The sequence below is a fragment of the Lathamus discolor genome, chromosome 8 (assembly GCF_037157495.1).
Source record: "Lathamus discolor isolate bLatDis1 chromosome 8, bLatDis1.hap1, whole genome shotgun sequence".
Taxonomy (NCBI): Eukaryota; Metazoa; Chordata; class Aves; order Psittaciformes; family Psittacidae; genus Lathamus; species Lathamus discolor.
In genome coordinates this window covers 15747353-15775021 of record NC_088891.1, presented here as the reverse complement: position 1 = coordinate 15775021, position 27669 = coordinate 15747353, and the positions used below count along the sequence as shown (strand labels likewise).

The 27669-nt window shown below is 38.8% G+C and overlaps 1 protein-coding gene across 1 annotated transcript in view; it reads right to left on the bottom strand.

Annotated features, from left to right (window-relative positions):
* Positions 1 to 958: 958 nt before the first annotated feature.
* Positions 959 to 27669, bottom strand: part of CHRFAM7A (CHRNA7 (exons 5-10) and FAM7A (exons A-E) fusion) — a 39983-nt gene continuing 13272 nt past the window's right edge. Inside the window, exons 3-10 of the mRNA XM_065688738.1 lie at positions 19503 to 19547; positions 14883 to 14992; positions 9787 to 9866; positions 8454 to 8621; positions 7872 to 8066; positions 6480 to 6566; positions 5712 to 5821; positions 959 to 3116 (exon numbers count right to left, since the gene is read on the bottom strand). Coding sequence (XP_065544810.1) covers positions 2598 to 3116; positions 5712 to 5821; positions 6480 to 6566; positions 7872 to 8066; positions 8454 to 8621; positions 9787 to 9866; positions 14883 to 14992; positions 19503 to 19547 — 1314 coding nt within the window. The 3' untranslated portion in view covers positions 959 to 2597. The remainder of the gene's footprint in view (positions 3117 to 5711; positions 5822 to 6479; positions 6567 to 7871; positions 8067 to 8453; positions 8622 to 9786; positions 9867 to 14882; positions 14993 to 19502; positions 19548 to 27669) is intronic.

Below are 27669 nucleotides of genomic sequence, written 5' to 3'. Positions count from 1 at the left end.
GACAGTATTACAAACTCACAGACTTTGGCAGGACTTCACTAAACAGTCTCTGGTTTTTTTTAAGCATAGGCATGTCTGTCATTGATAATTAAATTTACCGACAAATTGCAAATTGTTTTCTCCATCCTTCTGTAAAAACCTCCTGTATTTAGCAAGATGATTTCTACAGATGCTGTAAATAGAGTCTGGTGGAAAGAGGGGTACTCTCATGGCTCCTATATTATGCGTGTCATGGTATTATGATTGCAGTAGTTGTGTCCTATTATACAAGGTAGCCCCCAGATGTCTTTATTTCCCCTTGAGAAATTCTTTTCCAAGAGGACCCCGAAACTTTACAAAGACTAAATGGAATGTTTTGTGTAGCTGCTTAGGGATACTTGCAGAAGGAAAAAATACCAACGTAAATCAACATTTGCATCAGGAAGCCTAGCCTAGAAACATTACTCAGAACAAAAGCACATGCCACAAGATATGTGTAGTTGTTCACAGCTGGACAAAACTCACGTTTCAGGTTTTGGACTCCTATTTTCCTATTCATGTGCAATCTATAAACTAGAAACTATTTGCAGGAATTACTTTGTGGCTAGTTCTTGGTAATTGTTCCTGAAAATACAACTTCTTCACAGATAACTCTAAGACATGGTTTCAAGATGAAATTTTAAGAAGGATTTGAATGCTTTGCTCATGTCTTTGCTGTGTGACATTCTGAATGAACCTTAGGAAGACAAGGTTCTGTGAGAAATATCCTGCCTTCCTTTCACTCATCCTCCCTTTTGTCTAGCATGAAGGTACTTCAGTGAGGTGTTCACTTCCATGACAGACTGTACCTGTGGTAACTCTGGGCTTGGTTTACATGAAATTTGATTCTTCTGCTCTCAGGGTAGCAGACTCTGAGAAGCAATTGTTTCCTAGGGAAAATAAGCATTCCAATCGCTTTATTTTAATTCAGCATAAGAGATAAACTGAGGACTTGAGTTTATTTCACAGTAAAAAGATGGTACAACAACAGGCCCCCATTTGCATCTCTGAAGACCTCAGCCAAAGAGTAGGGGTTCTGTAGGATAAAGCAAACAGTCAATGCTAAAGTAATCCTCCCCCACATCTTCTACCACTTATATCACTGGTCAGGAATACTGGTGCACCAGTAAGAGACTAATTCTCAGCTGTTCTGTACACATGAAGATTCAGGCCCTGGTATTCTCAGCTCTGCCATTTTCATTAAGCCATCGTGTGAAAACTAAGCATATATTGATGGGAGAATTTCAGAATCAGAAATAACATAAAGTGAGGAACTATTAGTTTTGCCTTTGAAAATGTTTGTCTAGACTTAAGAGAATTTGTATTTAAGTCTTAACCTCTCCTTTGATGTATATGCAGTGTCTGTATATATATATACTGTTCATAGTTTATATCAGATCCAAGAAAGCCTTATTATTCATTAGAGCTCTTTGGATGGTAAACTGAGCAGAAAAGGTGCAGTTTTCTTGTAAAGACACATTATGGTGACTCAACAGAAGGAAGTCCATGAAAGGTTAAGCATACAACAGATTAAACTCTTCATTTTTTTAATTAAAACCCTGACCTCAGGATTTAACGGCTTCTTTTTGCTTTAGATTCTTCATTTATGCTTTTTGCCTGTACAAGACACTGAGTGTCACTTTTCCACACTGAAATACAATTAACAGTAGAGAGGCAAGTGTGTGGTTTGGGTTATTTTTTCCTGAGGGTTTTCTGTGAGTTTGGGGTTATTTTGTTTTTGTTTTGGTTGGTTGATTTGTTGCTTTGGGCTGTTTTTTTTTAACAAGTGAGAATAAAGGCATCCTTCCTTTCTTTTTAGTGGTTAAAAAGGTCATTGGTTGAAAGAATGTCTTTCTGGGGAGAAGGAAGAAGTAGTAAACACTGCAAAAATGACTGTGAAGCCTGCTTAAGAATTCAGGCCAAACATGTAGGTCAAATCCAGAAAGATATAGAAGGACAAGTTATGTGGTGTATAATTTTAACTCTCAGGTTTCTGGTATATCTGTAAAATGCATGGAGGAGTTAAGGTTCTGACTGGTTATGACTGAGCTGGAGAGCTACATACCACAACTCAATCAGAAGCAGTACCTGAAAAGCAAACTATTTCTCCCTTTCTCTCTGCAGTTTGAGCTTCCATTTGGGTTTAATCGTCTCCTAAACACAAGCATTTACAATCGCTCATTCAAGTAGGACCACCTTCTATGTTTTATAACCAGGTCTGGAAGAAGTGACATTTCTGGCATTGCCTACCTGTTATTTTGTAATAGCCAGTTCAAAAATACGTAAAAGATGGTAGTGCAAATAGCATGTCATTCTGAAGGGGCTTCCAGACACTGCATCGGTCCCACAGAAGAGTGGCCAGAGGAGCTGTGCAAAGGCAGCCCAGGGAGAAAACCTTGGCATTCCTTCTGAAATGGTGCCACTCTTCCAAAATGAACTCAGGACCGGGGGGGGGGGGGGGGGGGGCAAAAGAAAGCGTAAAATGAGAAGCAGTATACTCATTAAAAACAAGCAAGCAAACAGAAAACCCCACTCTTATTTGCTACATATACTTCAGAGAATCAGATCGTAGTTAGGAGTTAAGCAAAATCTTTAGACACAGCCTCTACAAAGTTTGGTGCTGACATTAAAATACCAATTGTACAAATGATTGTGAAGACCGAAAAAGCCATCAAGCAGAGCCGATCCACTACAGAGGCTGCAAACTTCCATTCACTACAAATGGCTTCCTCTTCATCCTGGTCTCTGAATCGGTTTGCAATGTACCTGACCTCTTCCAAGATCTTAGCCAAATCTGGGTCACCTTCAGAGGGGTGGCCACTGTGCAGCAGGTTTTCTTCATCTGTTGGTGAGCAGGTCATCCTCCCGCAGATCACCCCTGAATCAGTGGTAGGTGTGCAGTGAACCCCTTCCAGCCCCCTGAACCCGATGTATAGCATATTCCCATTACTGGATTGCTGGGCACTCAGAGTGTTCATCTCCACACTTGATAGGCTACCTCGACGCTGATTATGTTGACAGGCAGGACGCACTTTATCTTCCCCTGGTCTTTTCATCCTCAGAAACCAAGCACACCAATTGAGAAGGATGATTCTTGTCTGAAAGAAAATTGTTGAGAATAAGCATCTCTTCATATAGCCACTGTCCTTGGGCACTATTGGTATTTTTGCAGCCTGGGTGACTGGTTGGTCCATGGTCTCTGCTTAGTCTGTGCAGGAGTTCTAGAAAATAGCACCAGACTTTTCCAGCTGATTAATTTGCCCATCATGGAGGCTGCTTTCCTAATTCTAGTAGTGCTACTGATTGTCTCAGTCTAACTTTTCGCTAACAGTGGGAGTCTCTGTATTAAGTTCTCCTTACACTCGAGTAGGAATATGGCAGCCTTTTCCACCTTTACTAGAAACCATGAACTAAAAGAAAACCCACTTACTGAAGAACAGTTACTTTTTAATAGTCTTAATAGTGCTGCTTTAGACTGTGGTCAATAAATTACAATTCTTTCACTTGTATTTATGCTCCAATATAGAATTCACATGACATTACATTTGGAGGGAGCTGTTAAAACAGATGCTAGAATGGACTGGACTGAGCCACCAAGCTTTATGAGTCTCTTCTCACATTGTTTTCATGACAGGTGATTACAGATTCTAGAAAACAGATCTGCACGTATCATAAAGAAAAGATGGAAAAATTACTTTGTTAAAAAAAAGGGAAAAAAAAGTACTTTGCAAATTTAATCAATGTGTGTCATTTTACTGTTTTCAAATTGCTTTAATCCAGCCTTACAGAAAGTGCAGACGAGCCAGAGACTGTTCCAGTTCAGATGCAAGCTTGTTATTTATTTCAATCAGATTTTAAGAGCTCACTCCAATGTTTCTTTTCCAGAGCATTAATGAAATACTACTGTCTCATATAATGTGCAAATCCTTCACTGTAATTAATATTAAATTTGGTCCATTTATTCTGACTATGGATTGCCACTCAGACTTGATAGTATATCCAGGCAAGCATCCCAACTAGAGACAGATCTTGTCCTCTTACTCTATTTACACTATCTAGCTTCACCAAGAAGGATAATATTCATTAGCTGAGAGCTTGATCCAAAATCCATCAGTATCCAAATAATGTTTAATGGTCTTCCGCTTCTCAACACTAAAGCTCACTCCTCAACTCAAGTACTCTGTTTTCTCAGGATGTTTGGCTCAGTACTAAACATTCGTCCCTTTTAGGTCATCAAACATACGTATGAAGGTATGCACCATTGATTCTCTTAATTGAAATTCATTTTAAAGCCACTACCCAGAACAGGTCAGGGAACATCTCATTATCTCTTTTCTGCAGGGCACTGCTGTATGGAATAATACCTCATTGTTCTAGAGAGAAAAAAAGAGAAAGGTCTTTCTATTTGCAGTGATGCCTGATGCTGCCATGAGCTGGGTGAAGTCAGGAAAAGTGGACAGTTAGCTAATGATGCTCATCAATACTTAGTAATCAAGTATCAGCATAATGTTCTTTGTGAAAACAACCATTCATAGAAGTACATTATGAAAAGAATCATAATGCTTAGAAAAATACTCTAATTTTTCCTTGCTCTTTACAGATGTTGTTGACCGGAGATGTAAAGATGAGGATTATCAGAGCAAGTTTCAGGTCTGCTTTAACAGCCATCTTTAACAAGCGCTTTTTAGACTGATGATGTTTCCATACACACAGCAGCTAAATACATAGCAGCTGCGCAGTTGCGTCTTGAGGGTGGTGTATTTCATGCATTTAAAATCTCCATTGGTACCTTACTCTTTCCTTCTACTTATTTCACTTCTGATATTTGCAGATTATCTGAAAAGCACCTTCATTTACATATTTAGTTTTTAGCAAAATCCTGAGTTGCTTCTAGCTGTTATGAGAGAGATTCTGAATATATAAGCAAGTTGAGGTATATTCATTCTCTCTCTCACACACATGCACTTTAAGAAGCCAACCACACAAAATGTATCAGGACATCTTATTTCTGGTAAAACTACTTTTCAAAACAAAATATTTAGGAAGGATTTATACGTTTTTTAAAGTAAGAATTAAACATGGGACACAAGCTGCTATATTGCTTCTTTGATATGACATTTGTGCAATTGTTCTCTTGAGACCCCGCTTGCAGTGCTTTGTACAGTTCTGGTGTCCTTAACGTAAGGAGAACATGGAACTGTTGGAACAAGTCCAGAGGAGGGCCACAATGATGATAAGGGGGCTGGAGCACCTCCTGTATGAAGGGAGGCTGAGAAAGTGGGGGCTGTTCAGCCTGGAGAAGAGAAGGCTGTGTGGAGACTTCAGAGCATTCTTCCAGTATCTGAAGGGGGGCTATAGGGATGCTGGGGATGGACTATTCATTAGGGACTGTAGCGATAGGACAAGGGGGAATGGGTTTAAACTTAAACAGGAAAAGTTCAGATTAGTTATAAGCAAAAAGTTCTTTACTATGAGGGTGGTGAGGCACTGGAACAGGTTGCCCCAAGAAGTGGTAAATGCTCCATCCCTGGCAGTGTTCAAGGCCAGGTTGGGCAGAGCCTAGAGCAGCCTGATCTAGTGTGAGGTGTCCCTGCCCATGGCAGGGGGGGTTGGAACTAGATGATCCTAAGGTCTTCTCCAACCCATCTCCAAACTATTCTATGATACTATAATGAATGAAAATCAAACCTTACCCATTTAGGCATTTTCCCCCCATCTGGATCATGATGATGGTATTGTAGAACAACAACAGTGACAATAACAGAAAGACCAACAATAATCATAGTGCTGGCAAAATACTGAGCTGCAAAATAAACAGATAATTACAGCAATATACTTCAGCTGATATTGCTTTGTAGCAATAAGGGATGTTTATATATATGCATACATAGTGTTCTTTTTCTAGTGTAGTGATACACATACTACTTCAGGTACTTATGAGCGATTTCTCAAAACCAGAAAGAACAGCCATTATTTTGAGAGGATAGCCAGCCTGCGGTAATGGCTCTGTGGAACTAAGCACCTGCCTTTTCTGAGCAGCCTTGAAAAAAATTGTCCTCTAATTTTCTTTCACCAGCATTGTAGAGACTGACTAGTACTTCTTTTGGAAAGTTTCTCATTCTGTTTGAGCAGTTACAGTGGGAAGATTTACCCATGGTTAGCTCTGTATTCCTAATGTCTGACCAATGGTGTTGAAACTGCAACAACTTCTAGAGAAAACCAATTTTCTTATCCTTTCCTACAGTACACATAGGTTCTCTATTTCATTCAGAGGAGAGAGCATGGACATTGTATAGGGGATCACACCCATAAGGGCATCTTATCAGCTGGCCACATTTCTCTAATTTTGTTGCAGTAGGCCATTGTACAGGTAGTTATTTGCCTTTGCTGGCCTTCATGCAAAGTCACTGCACCTCATTTGACAAAGACATGAAAGTGAATAAAAGCAGTAGTGAGCTTACCAATTAAGGGCACAGAATCAGATGTTGCTGGCATAATTTCAGCCACAAGTAACATGAAGACAGTGAGAGACAATAAAACTGTTATACCTGAAAGAGAAACATGACATATAACATTAGATTGGTAGCCTGTAATTACAAGGCTGTAAGAAGCAGCAAATGAATCTAAAGGAGTGCCCTTTGCAAGATGCATTCCCACTGTTACCCTTGCACCATCATGTTAGTGATACTCCTGTCCTTTCTTGTACTACCTCAAGTTCAGGGTAGCAGTACCGTCAAACTAGTACCGATGCTTGCAGAGATGTACATATTTTTAGATCGTTGTAACTGTTCAGCTTTTATCACAATTTGTTAATTAGCTGAGGTAAATCAAAGTAATTCTTGCTGCTTGCTTGCTTTAGAAACATGGTGTGATTTTGAGTATTTGAGCATATGACACTTGATTAATTGCCATAGAAGCTACAGGCGGTGGTGCAATACATCATCTTCCTGAAAGATTTGCTGTCTTGGACAGACTTTGATATCTTTTGATATTAGCTGTTGGATTCTGCACTTAGCTATCCCCAAGCAGTCCTTTCTGTTGATATTTGGAGTTTGACTTCTGTTGCCCGGTGATGAGTTCCCCTCTTTCTAGAATAAGACTTCATCTTTTCTCAGGACTAGCTGTAATTAATAAGGAGCCATTCACTGTCAGGTGGAAAAGGATTTAGGAATAAATAATCTTAAAATATGGAGAAGGACTTGATTAGGGAGCCTCTACTCAGTTAAACCACATTCTGGAGAAATGTCAATTTTGTTTCTACCTTTTAACAGTTACATCCACATAGGCAAAGCCAGTGCATTTCCAGGTTTGTATGAGGCAAAAAAGAGGCGTGAACCTCCATCTTAAGGATCAAGTAGTTAAAGTCATCAGATGTGATTCACAAACCGATGGTTCAGTTTAAATTCACTATCAAAGTTATAAGAGTAGCAGTCTTTCTGAGAAGGCACCTTAGGCTCTTAATACAACTCACTATTAAAAGGAAATGTTAGTTATTTTCTGCTAAAGGTTAAAGTGGTCAAATGCGTATTTGTAAACATGAGCTTTTCTCAGTGATTGTTGGGGTTTTCTTCAGTAAATAAATGTCAAAAAAATGAAACCCTGCTTCTTAAGAAAGGTAGTCAGGAACTGCAGCAGGTAGTCATGTTTCCCCATTTCATAACTTCAGTGTACCCTAAGCTCAGAGCAAGGGTTAAACATCACACAGCTTCACCATCAAACAGTAAAAATAGCTCTGTGGCCAGAATACAGCACACAATGTATTTTCTCTTGCCTACTAAGAGTATTTAAAAAACTTTCAAAAGGGAAACTTCTTTCGGTTTCGTCATATTTACAGTATCCTGTTAAGGATTTACCTAGTGAGATCTTTTCTCCCGAGTCTGCTGGAAGCAGAAAAACTAACAAAGCAAGTGCTGATATCAGTACACAAGGAATAAGAAGGTTGAGTCCATAATAGAGAGTCCTACGTCTCATAGTTACTGTGAATGTTACATCTGGATATGGTTCTTTACAGCATTCATAAAAGCTCTCCGTTCTTTTCCCAGGAACTCCTGTGTAGGAGAGAAGAGGAAGAAAAACATAAACTAATATGAATAAACTGTGTATTATATAGTGATTGTTTTTAAAAAGGATAAACTTTTTTTCTAAATTCTAAGTTTCACTGTAGGCAAAACTGCTTTAAGCTTAATTCCCAATCAAGTAATTTTTGTCAGGTAATAAAAGAAAGTTGGATAAAAGATACTGAATTCAAGTGGCAGTTTTGTCATCTACTTTTTTAATGTTGATATTCATCTTACACCTGTTCTCAGTGTCAAATGTCACTAGCTGAGTAATTTATTAATCTAATTTCTATCTTCATTTCCCAATCTATTTCATTAATTTCAGCAGTGGAGTTAAGGCTGCAGTTTCACAGTGTAAATAAGTAATCAAGAGCTTACCCACTAAATCCCACTCTCCATTTGAAATATAGCCAGATATATCTGCTTCTTGCATTTGTAAATCCAAGGACCAGCCTCCATAAGTCCAGGATCCAAACTTCAGATTACACTTCTGAACGTCAAATGGAAACCAGCGCACATCTATGTAGCATGAGCTTTTAAATATGCCTAGATTGGATTTTAAACAAGAACACTTAATTTAAATGCTTGTTCCACATAATTTCACATAAATTTTATAACCAGACCTTGTTCTACATTTCACCCTATGTTTTTCACTTGAAAGCATACTTAATCTCAGTTATGCCTTGACCTGTGAATAGCAAAAATCAGTCACAGAAAAGGAAAAGAACCATTAACAAGTTGATGTTATAAACTATTTTTTTTTAACTACATTTCCATTTGGCACATGGTAGGAGAATATTTAGAGAAAAGCTCAGATTTCTAGATACTGTATTTCAGGAAGAAATTAAGCAGAATATTCAATCTGTTTCTCCTATTTCTTTTAATGAATAAAATAAGCAATCCTAAAAAATGTTTTGCTATCTTGTTAGGTTTACAGGATCTTGATTTATTGAGGAAAGCTAGCTTCTTTTTTTTCACTTGTTGAGTCAGGCCCTGACATTTAGCAGCTTTCATAATTGAGTTGAAAAACCCCACCAAAATGAAGATCTTAAATCAAAATAACAACAGGCAACTGCCTGAAATCCTCTGGGGATCTTAAATGGAAAAAACTACTTTGCCTGGAAAGCACTTGGCTTTAATGCTGTAGTTTCTAAAATTCAGATTCTAGGATAAGTTAATTCTAATTATGCCAGTTGAGTTTAGGAATAGAAACAGTACTCCACTGCTGATATCAAGTAAATATCAAACACAGACTCTTTTCAGACTACCAATGTATTGATGAACCACCCAGCAAATCACTTCAAATAGAAGATACATCCAAGATGTTACTGAGCATCTTACTGTAAAGTTAACATGTTACTAGAACAGCCAGCTAAATTAATTACATGAATTTTTATTAAGAAGCATTACCATGGCTTTAAGAAACAATGTCTTTTAATATTGAGGGCTTTTATTTTCTATCTTCTTTCATACTTCCACACTTCTGAAATAGTGCATTATGACAGAAGAATTCACAGAATTACAATAAACGTGTACCTTTTATGGTGTTTTTCATACAAAGGTGTTAACCATTTAACTCATAATGCATCTAGGCTTAACCAGATCAGATGATGCTAGTTAGATAAATATCAGAGAATTTATGTCAAATTTGAAACTACACCATACATATGAAGTCCAAGTTATTAAAATTTATGACATGGAAACAGCCTACCTGGTGGCAGATATTGGCAATGTCCTGAAGAATTGACTAAAACATTAGTGTGAAATGTAGCATCAAATCTTTCATCAGCACTAGAACAGGGAAGAAATAAAATGGGTTATATGCTCTTTGAGTGGCTGAAAACTATCTGAGACAAATCCATTCTTCATGAAAGGATTATTTCTCCCCCAAAACTTGACAGCTTTTGTCCTGACAACAGATTTTGTGACCTCAGATACTGGTAATATTGGATTTGTACCTGACAAACAACTGCAAGTGAAGATAAGCCACCTCATTGCTGCTTACCTGTCCCACTACATTCATTACAATGCCTGGGTTCTTACTGATTTCCATTGGAAAGTAAGTGATTTTTAATACTTCTCAAGCACCTATATAGAGAAAACTGTTTTCTTGCTGTCTACATGAAAAGCATTTAATGACTTCATGGATACTTCAGTGTCTCATCCTACCCCTTTGCATGTGTGAACACTATTACTACGTGGCATACATAAGACAGTTTAATGCAGCTTCAGCCTTCACTGTCTCCTTCAGAACCCACAAACTGAGTTCAGCAATAAAAGAAACCACATTAGAGGTGTCAGTGTAATAGTGCTGGCCAGGACCGTCGCAGTGTGGCTTTCTGAAGTCTCTAGAAAAGAATCCTGTTACTTGGAGAGCGCCTCAAATTAAGAATTGGCAGCTCCTGCCAGGGAGCATCACAGCTACATGTGACAGTACGACACAGGAATTTACTAGGCATTAAAATTTTAAGAACTTCTAGATGGGAAACACTCCATTTTTAAATATTTAGATGATGAAATAAAGACTCCTATGAAAAGTTGAGTAAGTTTGCTGAATTAAATCACTCTATGAAAGAAGTTTAGATTTCTTAGCATTGCAGTGGATGTGTACTGGGATAGAATGGTGCCCTCTTTCACAGTTCCCATTTACTACAGCAGGTTTTTATGGTAAAGTATTACAGATTCTGATCTGTACATCTTTGAAAGTTTGGGACCTAGATATTCAAGAAATTGTCAGAGTTATTGAAATTGGTGCCTACATTAAATTGCACAGAACGTATTGGGAAGGTTCTAACAGTGAATGATCATAGCATCTCAAAATTATTTCAGGGACATCCGTGTTGAGTTCATGCCTGATTATGATTGAGTTCATGCCTGATTATGCTCCCTTCTTGGGCATTCATTTGTGCAGTGGAGAAGTGAAATAGAAAACAGGCTACTGTATTTTGTTGTATTGTTTGCAATTTCCAAACAGTCACTTTGTGGGGACTGGTTGGCACACAGGGCAAATACAGTGCCAGCTGCTCTTGGGCAGGGCATAGAAGGTTGCACGAGCCTCAATGTCTGTGCTTCTGTTGACCCAAAAACCTGTGTTGTCTCTAGGCTGATTTGGAACATGACAAGTCTCTGATACCCTGTTTGCCTACTAGCGGTTCAGTATCTCATGATTTTCTAATCACCTGAAACATCATCAGAAAAATGCAGTAAGACTCTGAGAGGGGGAGAAAGTGAAATAATCCTATTCCTAGCAGAAAATCAAGTATAATAACTGGCATGTTTTTCCATCAGGAAAACCCTAATTGAAATAGTCTTTTTTAAAAAAAGAGAATTTTAATATTTGAGCTATTCTGGTGCAAATTTTGTATCATTCATATAAAGCAATCATTATTTTAGTCATTGTTACTTCACATCTGATTTTTTCGTTATGTATTTGAAGAAATTAACTTTAAAAAGTATCTGGACATGTCTGTGATAAATGCAGACAAGAAAAAAACTAAATGTTACTTGCTCATCTGGAGTTGCACTTTTTACTGTGGTGAGCAGAAGTCTCACAGTGTTGAAGCTTACAACTATTTAATTTAAACTCAGAAGACAAAGAGAGAAGTCTAAATATCATGTATGTAACACAAATGGATTCTAGCACATTGAGGGGAAAAGGCAATTTGATTCTAAGGCAGTTGAACTAATGCAGGCCCTCTCCTTTAGCTTCACAGCTCATGGCTGGGTTCTCTGAGTTCATGTTGCAGCTTCTCTTCCAGTCAGAGCACTAATTGTTCTCCCTCCTCGTTTTGGTTGTCTGTTTTCATGACATTTGTAAGAAACTGTTACTGCTAAGATCTCTACTGATTGCACGGCTAAATTTGGCAGGCATGGATTCAGAGGATATTAGGGAAAGGGGCAGCAAGAAAGACCATGCAAACTCATGTATTCACACAGGTGTGCATGCATGCATGCACACACGTGATCAAGAAACTAGGTTTCATTTCCATGTGACTTTGCTTTTTCTAAGACACATTCTTTCAAGAATATCAAGAGGTACACAGACTCAAATATGAAATTCTTCTTTCTGAAAAAGGAGTGTTTTTCTACACTGTGCTTGTAATTGGTTTTGAAGTGCAGTGCTTCAATTAAGAACGCACCAAGTAGCTAAGCCTTTGCTTGATGAAACTTTGGACTCGAATGTAATGATTGATAGAAAACCATTTCTGCTACATCTCTTCTTCAGGGTATAACCACTTGAAAGCAGATATTGCCTGCAGTACATTGAGATGACAAAGTAGAATTTTTCTTATTCCGTAAAGTAGTAACCACTATGTGGCCTTAGTATTTGGAAAATAATGCCGCCAGAAATGTGCACTTATTTAGTAAGTCTAGTAAAACTAACAAAATGGGAGAGAGCCCATACATGACACTAACGCAGTCCTGGAATTTGTACAGAGACCAAGATTTTTTTGCCTCAGAAAACCTACAGATGAACTGGCCCTACTCTCTGCATTATAGACTGGATGTAAAATCTAATAAAGCTGCCACAAGTTTCTGTGTACTCGGCTGCAGCATGATGTGTAAGGATTCAAAACACAGTGAAACATGCATTCATTAAAATACAATGTGAATTTATGGTTCATTAATACCTTTGTAACAGCAAATGCATGTCCCTAGTGAACTGCATAGGAATTGAAAGTATCTATCTCAAAATACAATGTTACTATAAAAGAACATCATAACAGTCACAATGCTATTTCATACAGGAATAAGAATTTGTTTTAAATAGGTTTGCTCCCTGACTAATCTCTGAATAAGATTCTGGATTAAATATATGTTTGAAATAGAAACACTGTAGAATAATTACTTCATGACCATGCCATAGTTAATAATCCCAAGAGTCGAAAACCTGTATTAAAAGAAAACTGGTGTTTTATGTGAAGTTATCCCTCTCATTCTGTAATGTGCTTCAGCTACGGTTAGCATGTGTGCATTAATATTACTCGTTTCATTTTGGATATACTTACTTAAATATTGAAGCATAAATCCTCAGATATACTGAAAGTCTCAGGTATGTGATATGTGTGAAGAAGAATATTGTCATAATTCATTCTTTTGGAATGCTGTTGTAGAGTACCAATTTTATGGCGTACACGGTATGTAATTCAGCAGGAGATAGGAAATGAATGCCTGAATTGTTGGATTCTCCCAATAATACTGCCATTTATGGAGTCAAGGTAGCTAGGAATGAATGCTCAAGGGAACAGTTTTGCATGGAAAAATACATTAAGCAAGATTATATTGCAAAGATAGTTGTCCAGGTTGCATGCTGCTCCACTTTGTGTACAGAGCATTTAAAAGGGTTTAGGCTGGTGCATGGAGGTTGAGTGCTAATCACCATGCTTAAACAGGAACAAGAATTAGCCTTTACAGACAGTTACCATAAGTAGTAAGTATGGTGAACTGTAGTGGAGATTACCTCAAATTGTTTAGTATTAATTGTACCTTTGAGAGAAACACTGCAGCACGCTGTAAGCAAAGCAGTAATGTAGGCCCTAGAGAGAAGTACTCTGGGTGCTGTTACTACATCATTACAATTCAACAGCATCTGTGACAGTGACATTGATCATAATATTGGCAAAAGGGAGTGTAACTGCAGCTGACATATTGGGTACAGCTATTCTCTAGGTTTTGTTGCAACAAAAAGCTCCTGAAGTTGGGAATGGGAATCAGGTTGATAAATAAAGCAGGGATGTCATTTGTAGACATACGGCAGAGAAACAGATGAAAAAAGCCAAAAGGTTCTTGTCATCTGCATGGGCAAAAAATAACAATGTACCCTGACTAACACAAAAATAGCCAGTGCAACATGTACAAAGCAGATGTAAGGTCTTTCTGATACCTGAGGAACAGCACACAGGCCCACAACTGCAGAAAAAGGCAAGCTGTTAAAAGAGTAGATAGGTGTCAGTGCTTTATCTTTTTAAACCAAACAAATTCCACAATAAGAACTACCATATAATGGTGCAGCAAAGAATCTCTCAGTGTCAGCCAAAGGGTCTGCAGTGGATTGATGGCAGTCTGTGTGAAATGAGCCCAAGTCAGAACAGATAGTTTGAAGAGGAGAGCGTGAATGTCCTAGCTATTTTTGTAGCAGAAAGAAAGATTGACACAAAACTGGGCATGGAAAAATGTGAACATACTTTTTGGCATTTACCCATGCTGCCTCTAGTGGAGCCCAGCCTAAAACCAGACGAGTCAAAAGTCAGATTTGAATTCACCACTAAACATTTAGACCAAAGCATTTAAGAGGAAATTATCACTACCTGTACTGTTGAACACAGCCAGGGAAGTTTCGTTTTCTAATCATAGAATCTGTGTGTTAGGGTTGGAAAGGACCTTAAGATCATCCAGTTCCAACTCGCCTGCCATGGGCAGGGACACCTCACCCTAGACTGTGTCACCTAAGGCTCTCTCCAGCCTGGTCTTGAGCACTGCCAGGGATGGAGCATTTAATCTCACGAAACCCAACCAGAACTGGTGGTAGGGAGGATGTCATCATTTAAAAGTATGTGCAGACAGCTATTTGCAGTATTCCAAAACTTTTCTTTTTTTTTTTTAAAGTGTTCCAAACACTAGGCATTTTGAAGAGATGATTATGTCATTTGTGTTGCCTTATCTTTGCAACTGGACAGGGTGCTAGGCATCTTTTCCCATGATAGTTTGGATCAGTTATCTTTTGAGGTCCCTGTCAGCCTGGGCTGTTCTGCGATTCTATAATTCTATGATCTTCTCTCCTTCCCGATATGAAAAAATTATGTGTACCTGTTATAGAGAAGAATATCTGGCTTCCAAATCAGTCCATCAGAAAAACGGACATTCTTCACTCCTGGGTATTCAGACACATTCCACTGTAGATAATGATCTGTCCAGTACTAAGACATGCACAGAGAAAGTAAGTTAGGTCACCTCATCCACTGGTTTACTGTAGTTCACTAGGGACTGGACAGCCTGAAACAATAGGTGCTTTTTTGTTAAAGAGACACTAATAGCTTCAGGCACTGAAATTTTTGGAAAGGGTGAATTAGACCATTGAGAGCTCAATGGAAAGCACAAAAGCCTCATGTTTAATTCATACTGCAGTGCAAATACATACTGCAGTGCACATACAGACTATAAAAGATTTGGGTGCTTGTGTTTCATTGTTCATTCTGCCTCCAGTGCATGGGATAGAACAGATTTTATCTTATAATTCATACATTAATTATGTTTATCTTCATAGAAAACTTTGTTTTCTGTTGTTGGAAATTCTCGAGTTGTAGTAACTTGATTATAGACATGAGGTAGAGCAGGCAACAGTCACTGCTGACAGGGCAAACAACTGCAATAGCAGAACAGTCAAAACTAACATAAAAGGTCTTAGCTCTTGTGGCCTGAAGTTAGGCAACCTCTGAGGCAGATGCTCAGCAGCACTGCACTGTCCCACAAGGTTCCTTCCTGGCTGGCACCTACTGCACTGGAGACATTTTCTCTTTCCATGCTCCTTTCAACCTTGAAACTTGTCTTTGACTGCCAGTATAGGCAGGGAGTCTGTCATAGTCAAACCAACAGGTGTTTAGTCTGTGTTTAGCATTGCTGAATCTCAGATATGGTCATATGGTCCTGCACAGTCAGAAACAAAAGCACTGCCCCAGACTCATATTCTCCTGAGAAATACTAGCATTAACTACTGTGTTTTCCTCAAATTGAGGTTGCACTTCACCCCTTAATAAGCAGATAACTTGTCAGGATACACAGATGGTTACTGTTATGTGCAAAGGGTATAAATAAGAAAAAAAAATACATTTTGTTTCACAAAATCTATTTTTTCTTATACTATACTTCATTATATTGTGACTGTATCTCCATATTATGTTATTTACATTAACTTCATATAGCTGTAGGTATCACATAACTTACAGTGAAAACTTATCCAGATTTGCTGTGCTGTTGCAATTCCAAATGTTAGTCTTTTAAACATAAACTTTGAAATGGGTGAGTAAATGTACCGTACTTAGCTCTTCAACAGTCCAGTGGCCCTTGTCAAGATCTTTGACAGATACTAGGTTCAGAAAAAACCTAATGGGTACTATGGAGGCAATATTATCAATCATTCTCATGGGGTATTCACATCAAGTTGTTCTCTATAACTCCTTGCGTTACTGTCACAGGGAAGTTTCAGTTCGATACACCAAACAAGTCTCCTGGTAGCCTCACACTGCAGGTATTCAAATTCATTCTTGTGCCTCTAGAAGTGTTCATAAATGACTGTTTTGATGCATGCAACCCATCTAGGAGCATTCAGCACAAATCTTTTGTCAAGCTTTTGCCACACAATTTCTTGGTCTGTGCTTCCATGTTTTTCTCATTCATTTTTTGCTATGAATTTGTAGCACCTTGTCACCTGGACAAATTATCTGAGCTGTGTGTTGTTTTTTCCCTTTGCAAATAACAGTTTTTTACAGAAATCTTAAACCAGAATATCTGTTTGGCTCTGTTTATAGATTTTGTTTTCACTGCCTGCTCCCTTCACAGTTCTCTAATTAACCCATGTGTATTGTCCATGCTTGTCTATACACAGTTTCTGTAAGCTGATTAACAGCTTCTCAAATTCTTCTTTTTTTAATTTTACATCCATTTGTAGTGAATTGTGTCACATGTGCTTCCTGGTACATGAATATCACTGTATGTTTTACCACTTCATCCTTTGTGGAATGCGGAAGTGCTGAGATCCTCATGAGAACTCTCTTTTTTCACAAAGTCCAGCAATGCAAACAGATACAATATGTAGTTTTGAGGCTGTGGGCTTTTGTTGGCTTTAGGCGACCCCTTTTCATTTCCAGGAGCTGACAGAACCAGTTGCTGTGAGCAGCAGTGGCAGGGCCAGTGCTGGCAGGCTGCAGGCAGCGGCCACAAAGCTGCTGCTTGGCTCCCCCTTCATTTCTGTCTGAGCGGCCTTACAATAATTTATAGTGATGTAGCCAATAATTTCTTATTCTAACTTCTTTTAGGAGTTACCATGGCCAATAGGTGGTAGCATAGGATGACACTGAATTATTTAAGAACAGTCCAAAGGGTGATAGAAAATTTAGTATTTAAGTCTATATTACAGATAACGTTAAGCAGATTGTACAGTTGCTTGGTTTAGCTGTGTGTACAGAGTGCTTACCCATCCAGCTGGACATGAGCTGCCTCCTTTTGTTTTGACTATAGAGCTATGATCTCCACTGTAGCTGAAGTACATCTGATGTGGATTAAACTAGCAAACAACTCAAGACAGTTGGGTTAGTATTAATCTGTGTGACAGGGCAAGGCTTCTGCTTTTACTTAGATCAAGTTTAAGATTTTGATACTGAACAGTATTGCCATGGAGATAGTGCTCAGGATCAGAGTCTGCGTGTATAAATACTAGACTTACATTCATCTTTCTCCCAGATAATTTTTTGTACTTAAGTATTTCAGTGGCAATTAAATAAATTATATTTAGGATGCATCACTGATTATACATACATACAGATCAAGAAAGAGAGTAAAGTGGGAAATACAGGGGAAAAAAAATCAAACCATTTAGCATAAGAAAATGACATATGTTTGCCTTAAGCATGCTTTGATGTGTCTAGTATCCTGTTATTAGAAAGTTAATATGCAAACACATGGCTTTTTTTTTAAATGTGTACACAGGCCATGAAGAGTAGCCCTAATCTTTATAGTCATCAAGTGATCTGTTCATTGCAGTCTTAAGATGCTCCACATACAGTATGTGTTACAGTGAATAAATCAAAAGAAATACAGATTATATAAAAGAATCAGGAATTTCCTTAGGGGAAAAAGGAAAACAATCTCAAAAAGAATAAGGATGCTGTGGGATAAAAGGGAAGGAAAATAACTGATAGCTCCTTGAGTATGAATTGCTGTCTGTTTTCCTGGTGAGAAATCATAGCAACTGTTGTCATTGTAGCTCAAAGCCAAAACCATATTATATTTGACAATTTTAATCTTGCTGTACAAGCCTGTAAATAACATGGGGTGAATGCTTCTTCCATGTTAGCTTTTCTTTGTGAATAAATGGAATAGCCATGCTATCCTTTCTAGGTCATCAAAATACTCTTTCGTTTCCTACCACAGTGCAAGAGAGGTGCTCTCTAAAAGAATACATTTAAACTGAATGAGCTGGGTAAAGACACTGAAAGGTGTAAAGTTCCTGTTGCAGCAACATGATTATTTTAAATAATAAAACTCTTATGTAAACCTTTACTTAATCCAAACAGTTGAGTTTCTGTGTTAAGAAGTGGGAATTCAACCAATGGCAAATGCTTATCCTAGCTGCTGTAGTATGGAGAAAGCTGCCTGTACCACTCCATCTTTGTGAAGCACAGACTTATAGAAGTATTTTGTGGAAGCATTAGAAGCCCACAGTAGTTAGCATGGTGAAAAGCATCTTGTTAATTCTAACTCTTACTTTAAACTAATGTAAAAAGATAAGCAATCAACTCAGAATAAATCTGTGTAGCCTCCTTTGCTCAGGAGGAGCTTGCTCACTAGTTAACCTTTCAGAGAAAAGAAATTCAAAATACTCTCACAAAGTTCTTGAATGTTCTATTATCTGCCCCATTTATTACAAACATGAGTAAAACTTCTTCTGTCCAGCAATGCCAGCCATGAGTTAATGGGGACTAATTTCTCTGCTGTGGCATCTAGTGGTGGCAGTAGTTACTGTTAGTAAGAGAAAATGTGAAATTCTGTGGCAACTATAGCAACTAAGTATTGCAAGAAAAGGTATAATAAAGCTACTGTTAGAAGAATGAACACCCTATGTGGGCAAAACAAACTCAGAAACCAGGAAAAAGTACAGCTTTTTCCCAGTGGCACATTAGAAAACCGATGTTCGTGTACCCATTTTTGTCATGAAATTGAGATAACAGAATTTGGAGAAGAAACGTTAAAAAAACCCTCATGTTCGCAGTTGACTTCTGGCGACACCCTATGTTTAAACAGCAACATTTTGAACAACATGGGAACAGCACATTAAAATCCTTTTGTGGTATCAAGGCAGACAGAAAATCAAGTAGGATGGCAGAGATTGTTGAAATGAGTGATCAGACACTTGCACCTACAGTTACTGTATGTGGGACTTTTAGGACACCATTATCTTACGCCCATCAAGAGTTTAGCATGCCTAAATCAACTAAAATGAGTTAGTAACTTACTTAGTGTAGTGACTCAAATTCTTCAAGTTTTTAGAAATACCCAAAACATCAAGAACTAAATCTCAGCCTTACAGTTTTCCATTCAGCTTAGCTTTGTACACTATGTAGCAAGATACAGAACAAAAGCTTGAAAGTTTCCTAAAATTCATTAAACCGAATGACCAAAGGGGGAAAATAACTACTTTATTTCAAAACTTACCATTTGTAGCCAGACGTTTGTCGTTAATACTTGATTCTTTTCATCCTGGGAGGAAGGAGAAGAAAAAAACAAACCACAGCTTAGTACCATACAGATAAAATAACACCTGTAAATATATTTGACTGTTACGAAGTAGCCAGTTGTGCTAAGGTACTATTCAAAGCAAAGGGAATCCTTGCCTCTAACTTGCTGCAACAGAAGTCTTCATATGAACTTTTTAATTTATCTTGTATTGCCACAGTCAATCAGACTCTTTCCTGAGGGTATGCTTCTGCTAGGCTTTTCCCTAGGGCTCTTTTAATAAGGAGTCTTAAAAGGCAAAGCAGATTACAGTAGGGCTTGCCTGTTCCACTTTTGTTAAGAGCAGCCCTCTCACTAGTAAACCTTACACACCAGACATATGGAGGTAGGAGGGAAAATATTGAACAAAGAAAGTGTGACTAAGCACAGATGATGTGTGTTGAGGTCATATTGAGTAGCTTCTTAACAGGCAAGTAGCACCACTCACATCGGTGGAACTGTACAAAAGGGGGTTTATCAGCTTTACCAGAAAACTGTCATCAGGGCAGAACATTATTATTCTGCCTGCAACAGTTCCTGTTTGAAGGCATTTACCCTTGCCTCCTGTGATGATTTGGTCCCATCTTAATGCTGCAGTTTAATTAAAGAGTATAATTCTGAACTTTTCAGACGCAAGAAAACACTGGTGACCTTATTCTACAGAGGTACTTTATCAGTATCCACCTAGGTTGTGTGAAGCTAATGGAATGTACTGTATATACTGTCAGTATTATGCATTCTCCAAACTGAACGCAAAATCCCTCTCCCAAGCACCAGTCAAAGCTTCATTAACAGCCTAAGGAAGTGTTATTGCAAGTTTCAGTCACCTGTGCAGCAGCAGCTACCAGAGGTGCCAATATGTCTAGAACTCATTGGCCGAATGGCACGTACTCCTGCATGGTTAGATTCTTAGTTAAACTCACATTCTACTCCCAGTGTAATCTCTTTCTACTCATGAATGGCCCCAGCGTTAGATCAGTGATGTTTCAAAAATTCCCTTTTCAGTAGCAGGAAAAGATTGTACTAAAAAGTGGAGTGCTGCTGATGCTTGAGCTAATGATATGCCATGGAGATGTATTTTGAATCCCTGAGCCCACATCATAGTCAGATGAACTATTTTAGGAGTATCAGAAAGGAACTCTACTCTCAGCCAGCACACATCACAGAACCAGGCTAGAGAGCCATCACTGAGAGTTGAACTAGCAGAGCTGAGGGGAACAGCAGACTCTTAATCCAGCTGTGCTGCTGGCAGAATGATTCAGTGCCTGCCACTGCAGGCAGCTGGGCACATGGGAGAGCCATCGCAGGTTTGCCTGCAGGAGGCTGCAGACCTATTCTGAAAGCCGAGTTATTCCTCAGTGTGATCTTTCAAAACTAGTGCAGAGAGGGTAGCCTGAGAGCACTGACTCAAAAGCAACCTGCACACTGAAGACAAGAACAAAAAGGAGATGGCCCATGCTGTTTTCCTGGTGTTTCTTTCTGTTACCTTAAGCATTGAGAATCTGAAAGACTGATTTTGAACAAAATAACTTCCACTCGGAGCACTATATTTAAAGTTCCATTGGTGTTTGAATCATAAATCCCATCATTGCTCCTCAGCTGTAAGGACTCTGCTGCATGCAGAAACTTGGCTTATAGTGGTGTGGTTTTTGTAGTGGTGCTTGTTGGAACAAATGGCTTCCAGCATTTTAGTCATTATTGGATTGACTCACCCGTCACTAGAGGAAAGATCCTGATTTTAGAGGAATTGTGCTTCTCTGTGGTCCCAAGTAAAGCTGGTGAAAGTTGGGAAAGGAGACAGACATCCTGCAGGGTTTCCTTCCGGCTAGGAGAGTTTTTTGCATGCTGTTTTGAAAGCTTTACAGCAAACTGTATTGACACTATTTTTTTATCAGGGTTGCACAGGACTTCCTCTTTTTTTGTCACCGTGCAATATTTTGTGAACACCTACAGAAAAAGTGTTACACACAAAAGCAAGGCGGTTCCTATTACAAATGCTTTCTTTTATAAAGGAGCAAAGAAAAAGGACTTAACGATATATTCTGAGGTGCTGGGAAAATCAGCCAGAGAGCAAGACGAGAAATTATACCATGTTGTTAGGATTGGTGTGGGTTTTTTCCCATACCAGCTACTTTAGGTTACTCGCTGTTCTGGTAGTACTGGCCAAGTAGCGCAGGCAGTGAAGAGTTAGGTTTCAGTCATGCAGTGGGAGGTGGGTGGGAGGCTACTTGATTCATAACTGTAGTCATGACCTGTTAGTGCAGATGATGAATTGCCACTGGGCAACTTATCACATTATTCCATGGCAGTGTGATTGATGAAGGAAAAGTAGTTGACATCAGGAAGACTTGAATGGTCTTTTGTGCATTTTTGAAGGTAGAGGTAACAATTTCCGGAATTTCTTGAAGGGAATTGTACTGTCTCCATTATTCCAGTTCCCGTCTCTGGTTTTGTCTGTCTTTACTGTATAAACAATCTGTCAGACTGGAAACAGTCTATGAGTTTCCAGATCATCTCTGGAAACACAGTATCAGATTTTCACATTATCCTTCCCTCACCCTGTGTTCAACAGAACATATAAACGAAGAGATGGAAATGTGACAATGCCTTGTGAAGGGCTTTAGCTTGGACATTACAAACTTTGTGAGGAACATTATCTGCTGACTTTCAAAAGGATGTTAGCACATTTATTATCCACACTAGAAAAGCTATGCAGAAAAAAGCAAAAAGAAAAGTGAAATCAGCCGGCATGCCTATATACTGGGATGCACTGATGTGCAGCATCTAGCAAGAAACACATACTCCCTGGAAGACTTGCATGAAGTAATGTCCTGGCTAAAATCTATTAGCTGTAATTCATGAACTTCAAATCCAGATTCTTACGTGGTTGCATCTCACCTAAATTACAGAAAAAGGAATCCCTCTTTGAACTGGGCTTCAGTTACTATGAACCTTAATAGAAGAGTTTGTAAAAGCACTTTAAGAAAGACATCCCTTGTCACAGCAATAATGCTAGGTTCCTGATTGGTACCTTGTAGCAAGACTGAAGTTAATAATTGTAGTCTGAAGTTAATGGGCTGGGAGCCAGTGAGAGACACATAAGGCACTCCCTGCACCAATTTTCGCTTTTGTTTGCTTGGATGTCATTCTACTGAAACCAGCAGGTTAATCAGTTCATTTGCTTTTACTTCATTGTCTTGGCACTTGCTCATTAAACATTCTCAACATCTTCTGATCCACAGTGCCAAATTACTAGCACCTATTGGCTTTTATCACCCCACACCCTTTAAAACCCTGTTATGATAAATTTTTGCTTCACTCAGCTTTGGGTTTTCTTCTGTTCCTTTTTTATGGTTGTGCACTGAGCTCACTAAACAGTATGAAGTGAAAAAGCCTGAATTCTTTTATGGTTAGTACTGAGACAACAGGCTGGAGGATAAGCTAAGCACTCTTAAAATGGCCAGTTGACAGAAGATTGATGCTATAGCCATGCTTTAGGCAGCCATAGTGGCAATATAAATCTAAGCTCCTTGAAACTTCTGGAGAGTAGTGAAGGGGCTGGACTTCTTAATTCCTGCCCATTGTGTGGCCAACCTCAAAGAGAGGCCAGAGCAGCAAGTGGTTCAACTTCACCCACCAGTAGCCCAACTGAAAACACCACGATGACCTTAAATTCTTCATAACACTAAGTCAACATGGGGGACTATTGCAGTTATGCTCTCCCCATGTGCCAAGCTTAATGCTAAACTTTTGTATTAAAGGCGGCTCAAGGCTCCTTAGTGGTTCAGGAAAAAAAAGAATTTTTGCTGTCTTAGGGGCGAGGATAAAAGTCAGATTACTTAAGAAAGCCAGCCTGATGCTTCTGCCATGAAATGAAACTGCAGCTGCTAGCTGAAGTCATCCATAGGTGGGGGCTGTAGCTGCAGTGAATCTTGATGTTACAGAACATAGTAGAGGGTACGTGGTCATGCTGCCGTGTAATGGGTGCATGTTCATTACCCCTGAAGCTTAAGGCATCACCTACATCGCACCTTTGAAAAGGCAGGAGTAATTAAAATGCAAATTTGGATGGAATTAAGGACTGTGGGGTTTCTTTTTGGCATTTTGTTTTGTTTTTTTTTTTAATAGGAATAAAAAGCTACATGGGGAGTTGGCAATGTGAAACAGGTTTTTTAAGCAACATAAAGATGAAAAAAAAGCAATGTACAGGATTTGTGAGAAGAAAGATTTGAACTCCTGATGCCTCTTCCCCACCTGACTTGCCTTTCAGCACAAAAGGAATGGGTTATTTCAATTACCCTTCACTTCTCCAGGAGTCAGCAGTATACCTTTTCATCACAGTAAAATGTTTTGACTCAGCATACACACATATTTCCAATTATGCAGAAATTGTATAAACAGACATTACCGATGCATAAATCTTCCATGATCTAGTATGTGAGACTCAACACCAGGAACAGGCCACAGAATGTTTCTGATTTCTTGAAAATAAATGCAAAAAGTGCAAAATGATTCAATAAAAAGTCAAAAGTGGAAAATACAAATTTTCACTGTTTCAGTGTATTTTTCTCAAGACCACTTCAAACAAACACACATTTATATTTGGTGTATAATGGAGGCATTTAGGTCATTACCCCTTAGTCTCTTCTGCATTCCACTTCAAAGCCAAATGCACTTTCACTGCTAGGATGATACTTGACTGGGTGACTTTTTCACCTTCCAACTTTGACTCTGCCTCTTTCAGACCTTTAGGGATAAGATACTGCAGTTGTCCTTAGGATTTAGCTAAGTATTGCCTGTAGCATTAAGGTGAGTTTTGCAGTTGAATCTCTGAAATCCAGCCTGCCTGAAAGTATCTTCCTTCCTTTGTGTGCTTCTTGATCTTTGATTTAATTTCTGGTAACTTTTTTTTTAATCAAAGAGTTAAAATCTTACTGCAAACCAAAATGTGAGTAGTTAATTAAAGTGAAATTTGAAAAGGAAAACTTCTTTTCTTTTGAGCTGTTAGGTGTATTGGATTTGTGATGAAGGCTATATGAATTGCTCTTCATACTTGTTACATGCTGAAGGTCTTAGAGAGCTGCTATTTAGAATTGCTTCTGACTGGGAAAGCAGTTTTGTTGCTGGAGGTAACACAGACTGGCACAGATTGGTGCTACTAGCTGGTTTTATTTGTTAAGAAGGCTGACTTTGGACTGTAAATTCAGTGAGGAGCAAGGCAATAAATGGCTATTCTGGGACTTAGTGAAATACTTAGAGTTGTTTGGGAAACAGTTTCCCTGTAGGGAGACCTTCCTCCTCACTCCCTATGGCCCCACTTTCTCATTTGTGATACAGTGAATAAAGTTTATTGAAGTCCCCTAAATCTCTAGCCAGGAACAATGCAGCACAGACCTGGCGTATTCCCAACACAACCTGCTGTCCTAAGCACTTCCCATCATCTTGGAGGACAGAGTGGCAGTACCAATCCCAGATGCAGTGACAACTCCTCTGTTACCTATTTGAATTAAAAAATCATCTTCTTCACATCATGTGAACAGTGCAGCAGAGCTGAACAACAGCTTGCACTGGAATGTACAGCTGAAAAAGAGAACGCAGCTGGAGTATTTGTGAAAGAGTTGACTCATCCTTGCAAAGTGTTGAGGCTGAGGACTCTTGTAGATATTGGCTCAGTTATAGAAATAAATGTATAAATATTTGTAGGAGAGTACCACTGTTAATCCAGTGAAGTTTCCTGCAGGAGACAGGTGGAATTAAGGTCTGACTCTGCACTCTTGCTCTGTTTATTCCTTGGTTCAGAACCATGACCTGCATTTAGTGATTCCTCTGTTTGGCTATATTTACTAGAACTATTTCTACAAGTTAAAGGGTGTGCCACCCTAGAAGGAATGCTGGATAAACCAAACATTCCAGTTCAAGCTACCTCTCTTTAGCAGATAGTGCTCTGTGACAGCCAAAACCTCATCCTACTATTACTTCAATTGTGTGCAGCATCTTACCTTCAAAACATGACCTGTCTTCAGAAATGTTTTCTTAGTCAGAATGTAATGTTTGAAGTTCAAGATATGGAAGATTTATTTCAAAGCAGTATCTACTCACGTCATCTTCCCTTGAAATGCATACATCCAGGCCGGTCTACGTATGCATGTGTAATGCCATTTTCTCTATTACTTGGGCTGTGGTGTAAAACAGTGCCAGAGTACTTAGAGCTAGCCAGCTATGCTCTACTGGCTCTAACTTTAGGTTATTACTCTTATGGCATGTGATTGTAGAGCATTTTCCTGCCTTGAGAGTTTTTAAGCTTGTCCCATCAGGAAAATGTGAAATTGTTCAGACCACATATTATCTTTTGGGTTGGTTTGATTTTGTGTATTTCTTTGTTTTGTTTGGGGGCTTGTTTTTTTTAATAATTGAATTATTATAAATGGGAATAATTGAGTAGAATATCAATAAATAAAGTGACTTTGTAAATCTTCTAACCTACAAGCACATTATTTTCAGCAAATTAAGCACAAGGAAAATGGTGCCTTAGCTAGAAATAACAATGCAACAGTGCCAAATTAGTACTTTACAATACAAAGCATTACAGATTTCAGCACTGGTTTGCAGACAGTTATACAGCTCGATGTGTAGCAGTTTAGAGTGCCACATCTGTTGACATTAGTTCCAGATGTTTGCATGTAGTAACAATGACAAGCAGAAGAGGCAGGCTGAGCAACAGAACAGAAACATCAGAGCGTTACCACAAATAGAAACAAGCATCTGCTGTTGGGTGCAGAGGGTCCCTGGGACAGGGTATGCAGAGGTGCAAGGTTTAGCCATGGTGAAGCCCATTATGGTGAACTCCTGGTTTCATGTACTGGAAATGGCCTGCAAGTCACTGGTGAGAAATAGCATCCAGCAACTAGGAAGCGAATGGGAGAGGAGGAAAGGAAACCTAGTGGTGTGAGTGGTGGAAAGATGCTCTTAGCACTAGACTAGCTACCATTCTGATTTGTGTGTAATACTTGAGTCAGCACATATTTAATACAACATCTGCTATGAGATTACCCACAGATAGAACTCAGACTCAGTGACTCTAGAGCTTGACCTATATGTAAATCTGAAAAAAATTGGAATCTTCAAGTGTGTGTTCTGCATGGGTATTGAAGCATGGAGTTCAACTGTCCCATGTACTGTTCAAGTGAGAAAGAGAGAAGCAAAAGAGTGAGGAAGTAAATGTGAGTATAACAGACAAGTATGCTTCTGCTTATACCTAAAGTCTGTGAAAGTGTTAAAGGTATTTAGAGTTAAAATGCTAAATCGTTACTAAAGCGTTACGTGCTGCTGGGATAGGAGCAGGTGCTCACATTTGGTCTTTTGTGTATCTTTAATTTTTCCTTTGAAATAAAAATTAGGAATGTGTCATTTGAATTTTATCTGGGTTAAGGTTCAGATTGGAGTGTGAGATGAGGAGTCTCATTGCTTTGCTTAACTTAATTCAGGAGAAATTCTAAGGAGGAGGGTTGCTCATTTTGATGTGTCTTTTTAAATTGTGCCATGTGTGCTCTATTTTGCAAGTCTGACAAACTCCAGTGGTTTCTCCATACCAACTATTTGACATGCTTTTCAAGAAGCATTTTCTTTCTTCCCAACAATTGTATCTTGCTTTAAAAGAAAGGCCGAGTTTGCTCTAAACATACACAGGTCATCCCAGATGCATGCAAATCTTGCACGGCAGAAAAGCTGCTGGAGAAAGAGCACAGAAAAGCCATCTAAACTCTGGGCAGAGCATCTTTGCAAGGAGCCACCTTAAATGTGGGAATGTGTTTCTGTTCCGTATGTACTCTGACAAGGTCTGACACTTGTGCTTGCCATTTAGTGTACAGGGCTTTGTCCTGACAGTGGGCTTGAGATATATTGTTTCTCAGAAAAGAAGCGGAGATTATAAATGTGGGTAAGAGCCTCATGATGTACCCTTTCTGTTACCATGGGGACATTATTGTAATAGCAGGCTTTTTTCTTTTTTTCCCAGTACATCATTGTTAACAAGAGATTGTATTTAGATTTAAACACAGTCATCTGTGCAAAGACAAGCAGGGATCGGGCATTTGAAATGGGCAGAGTA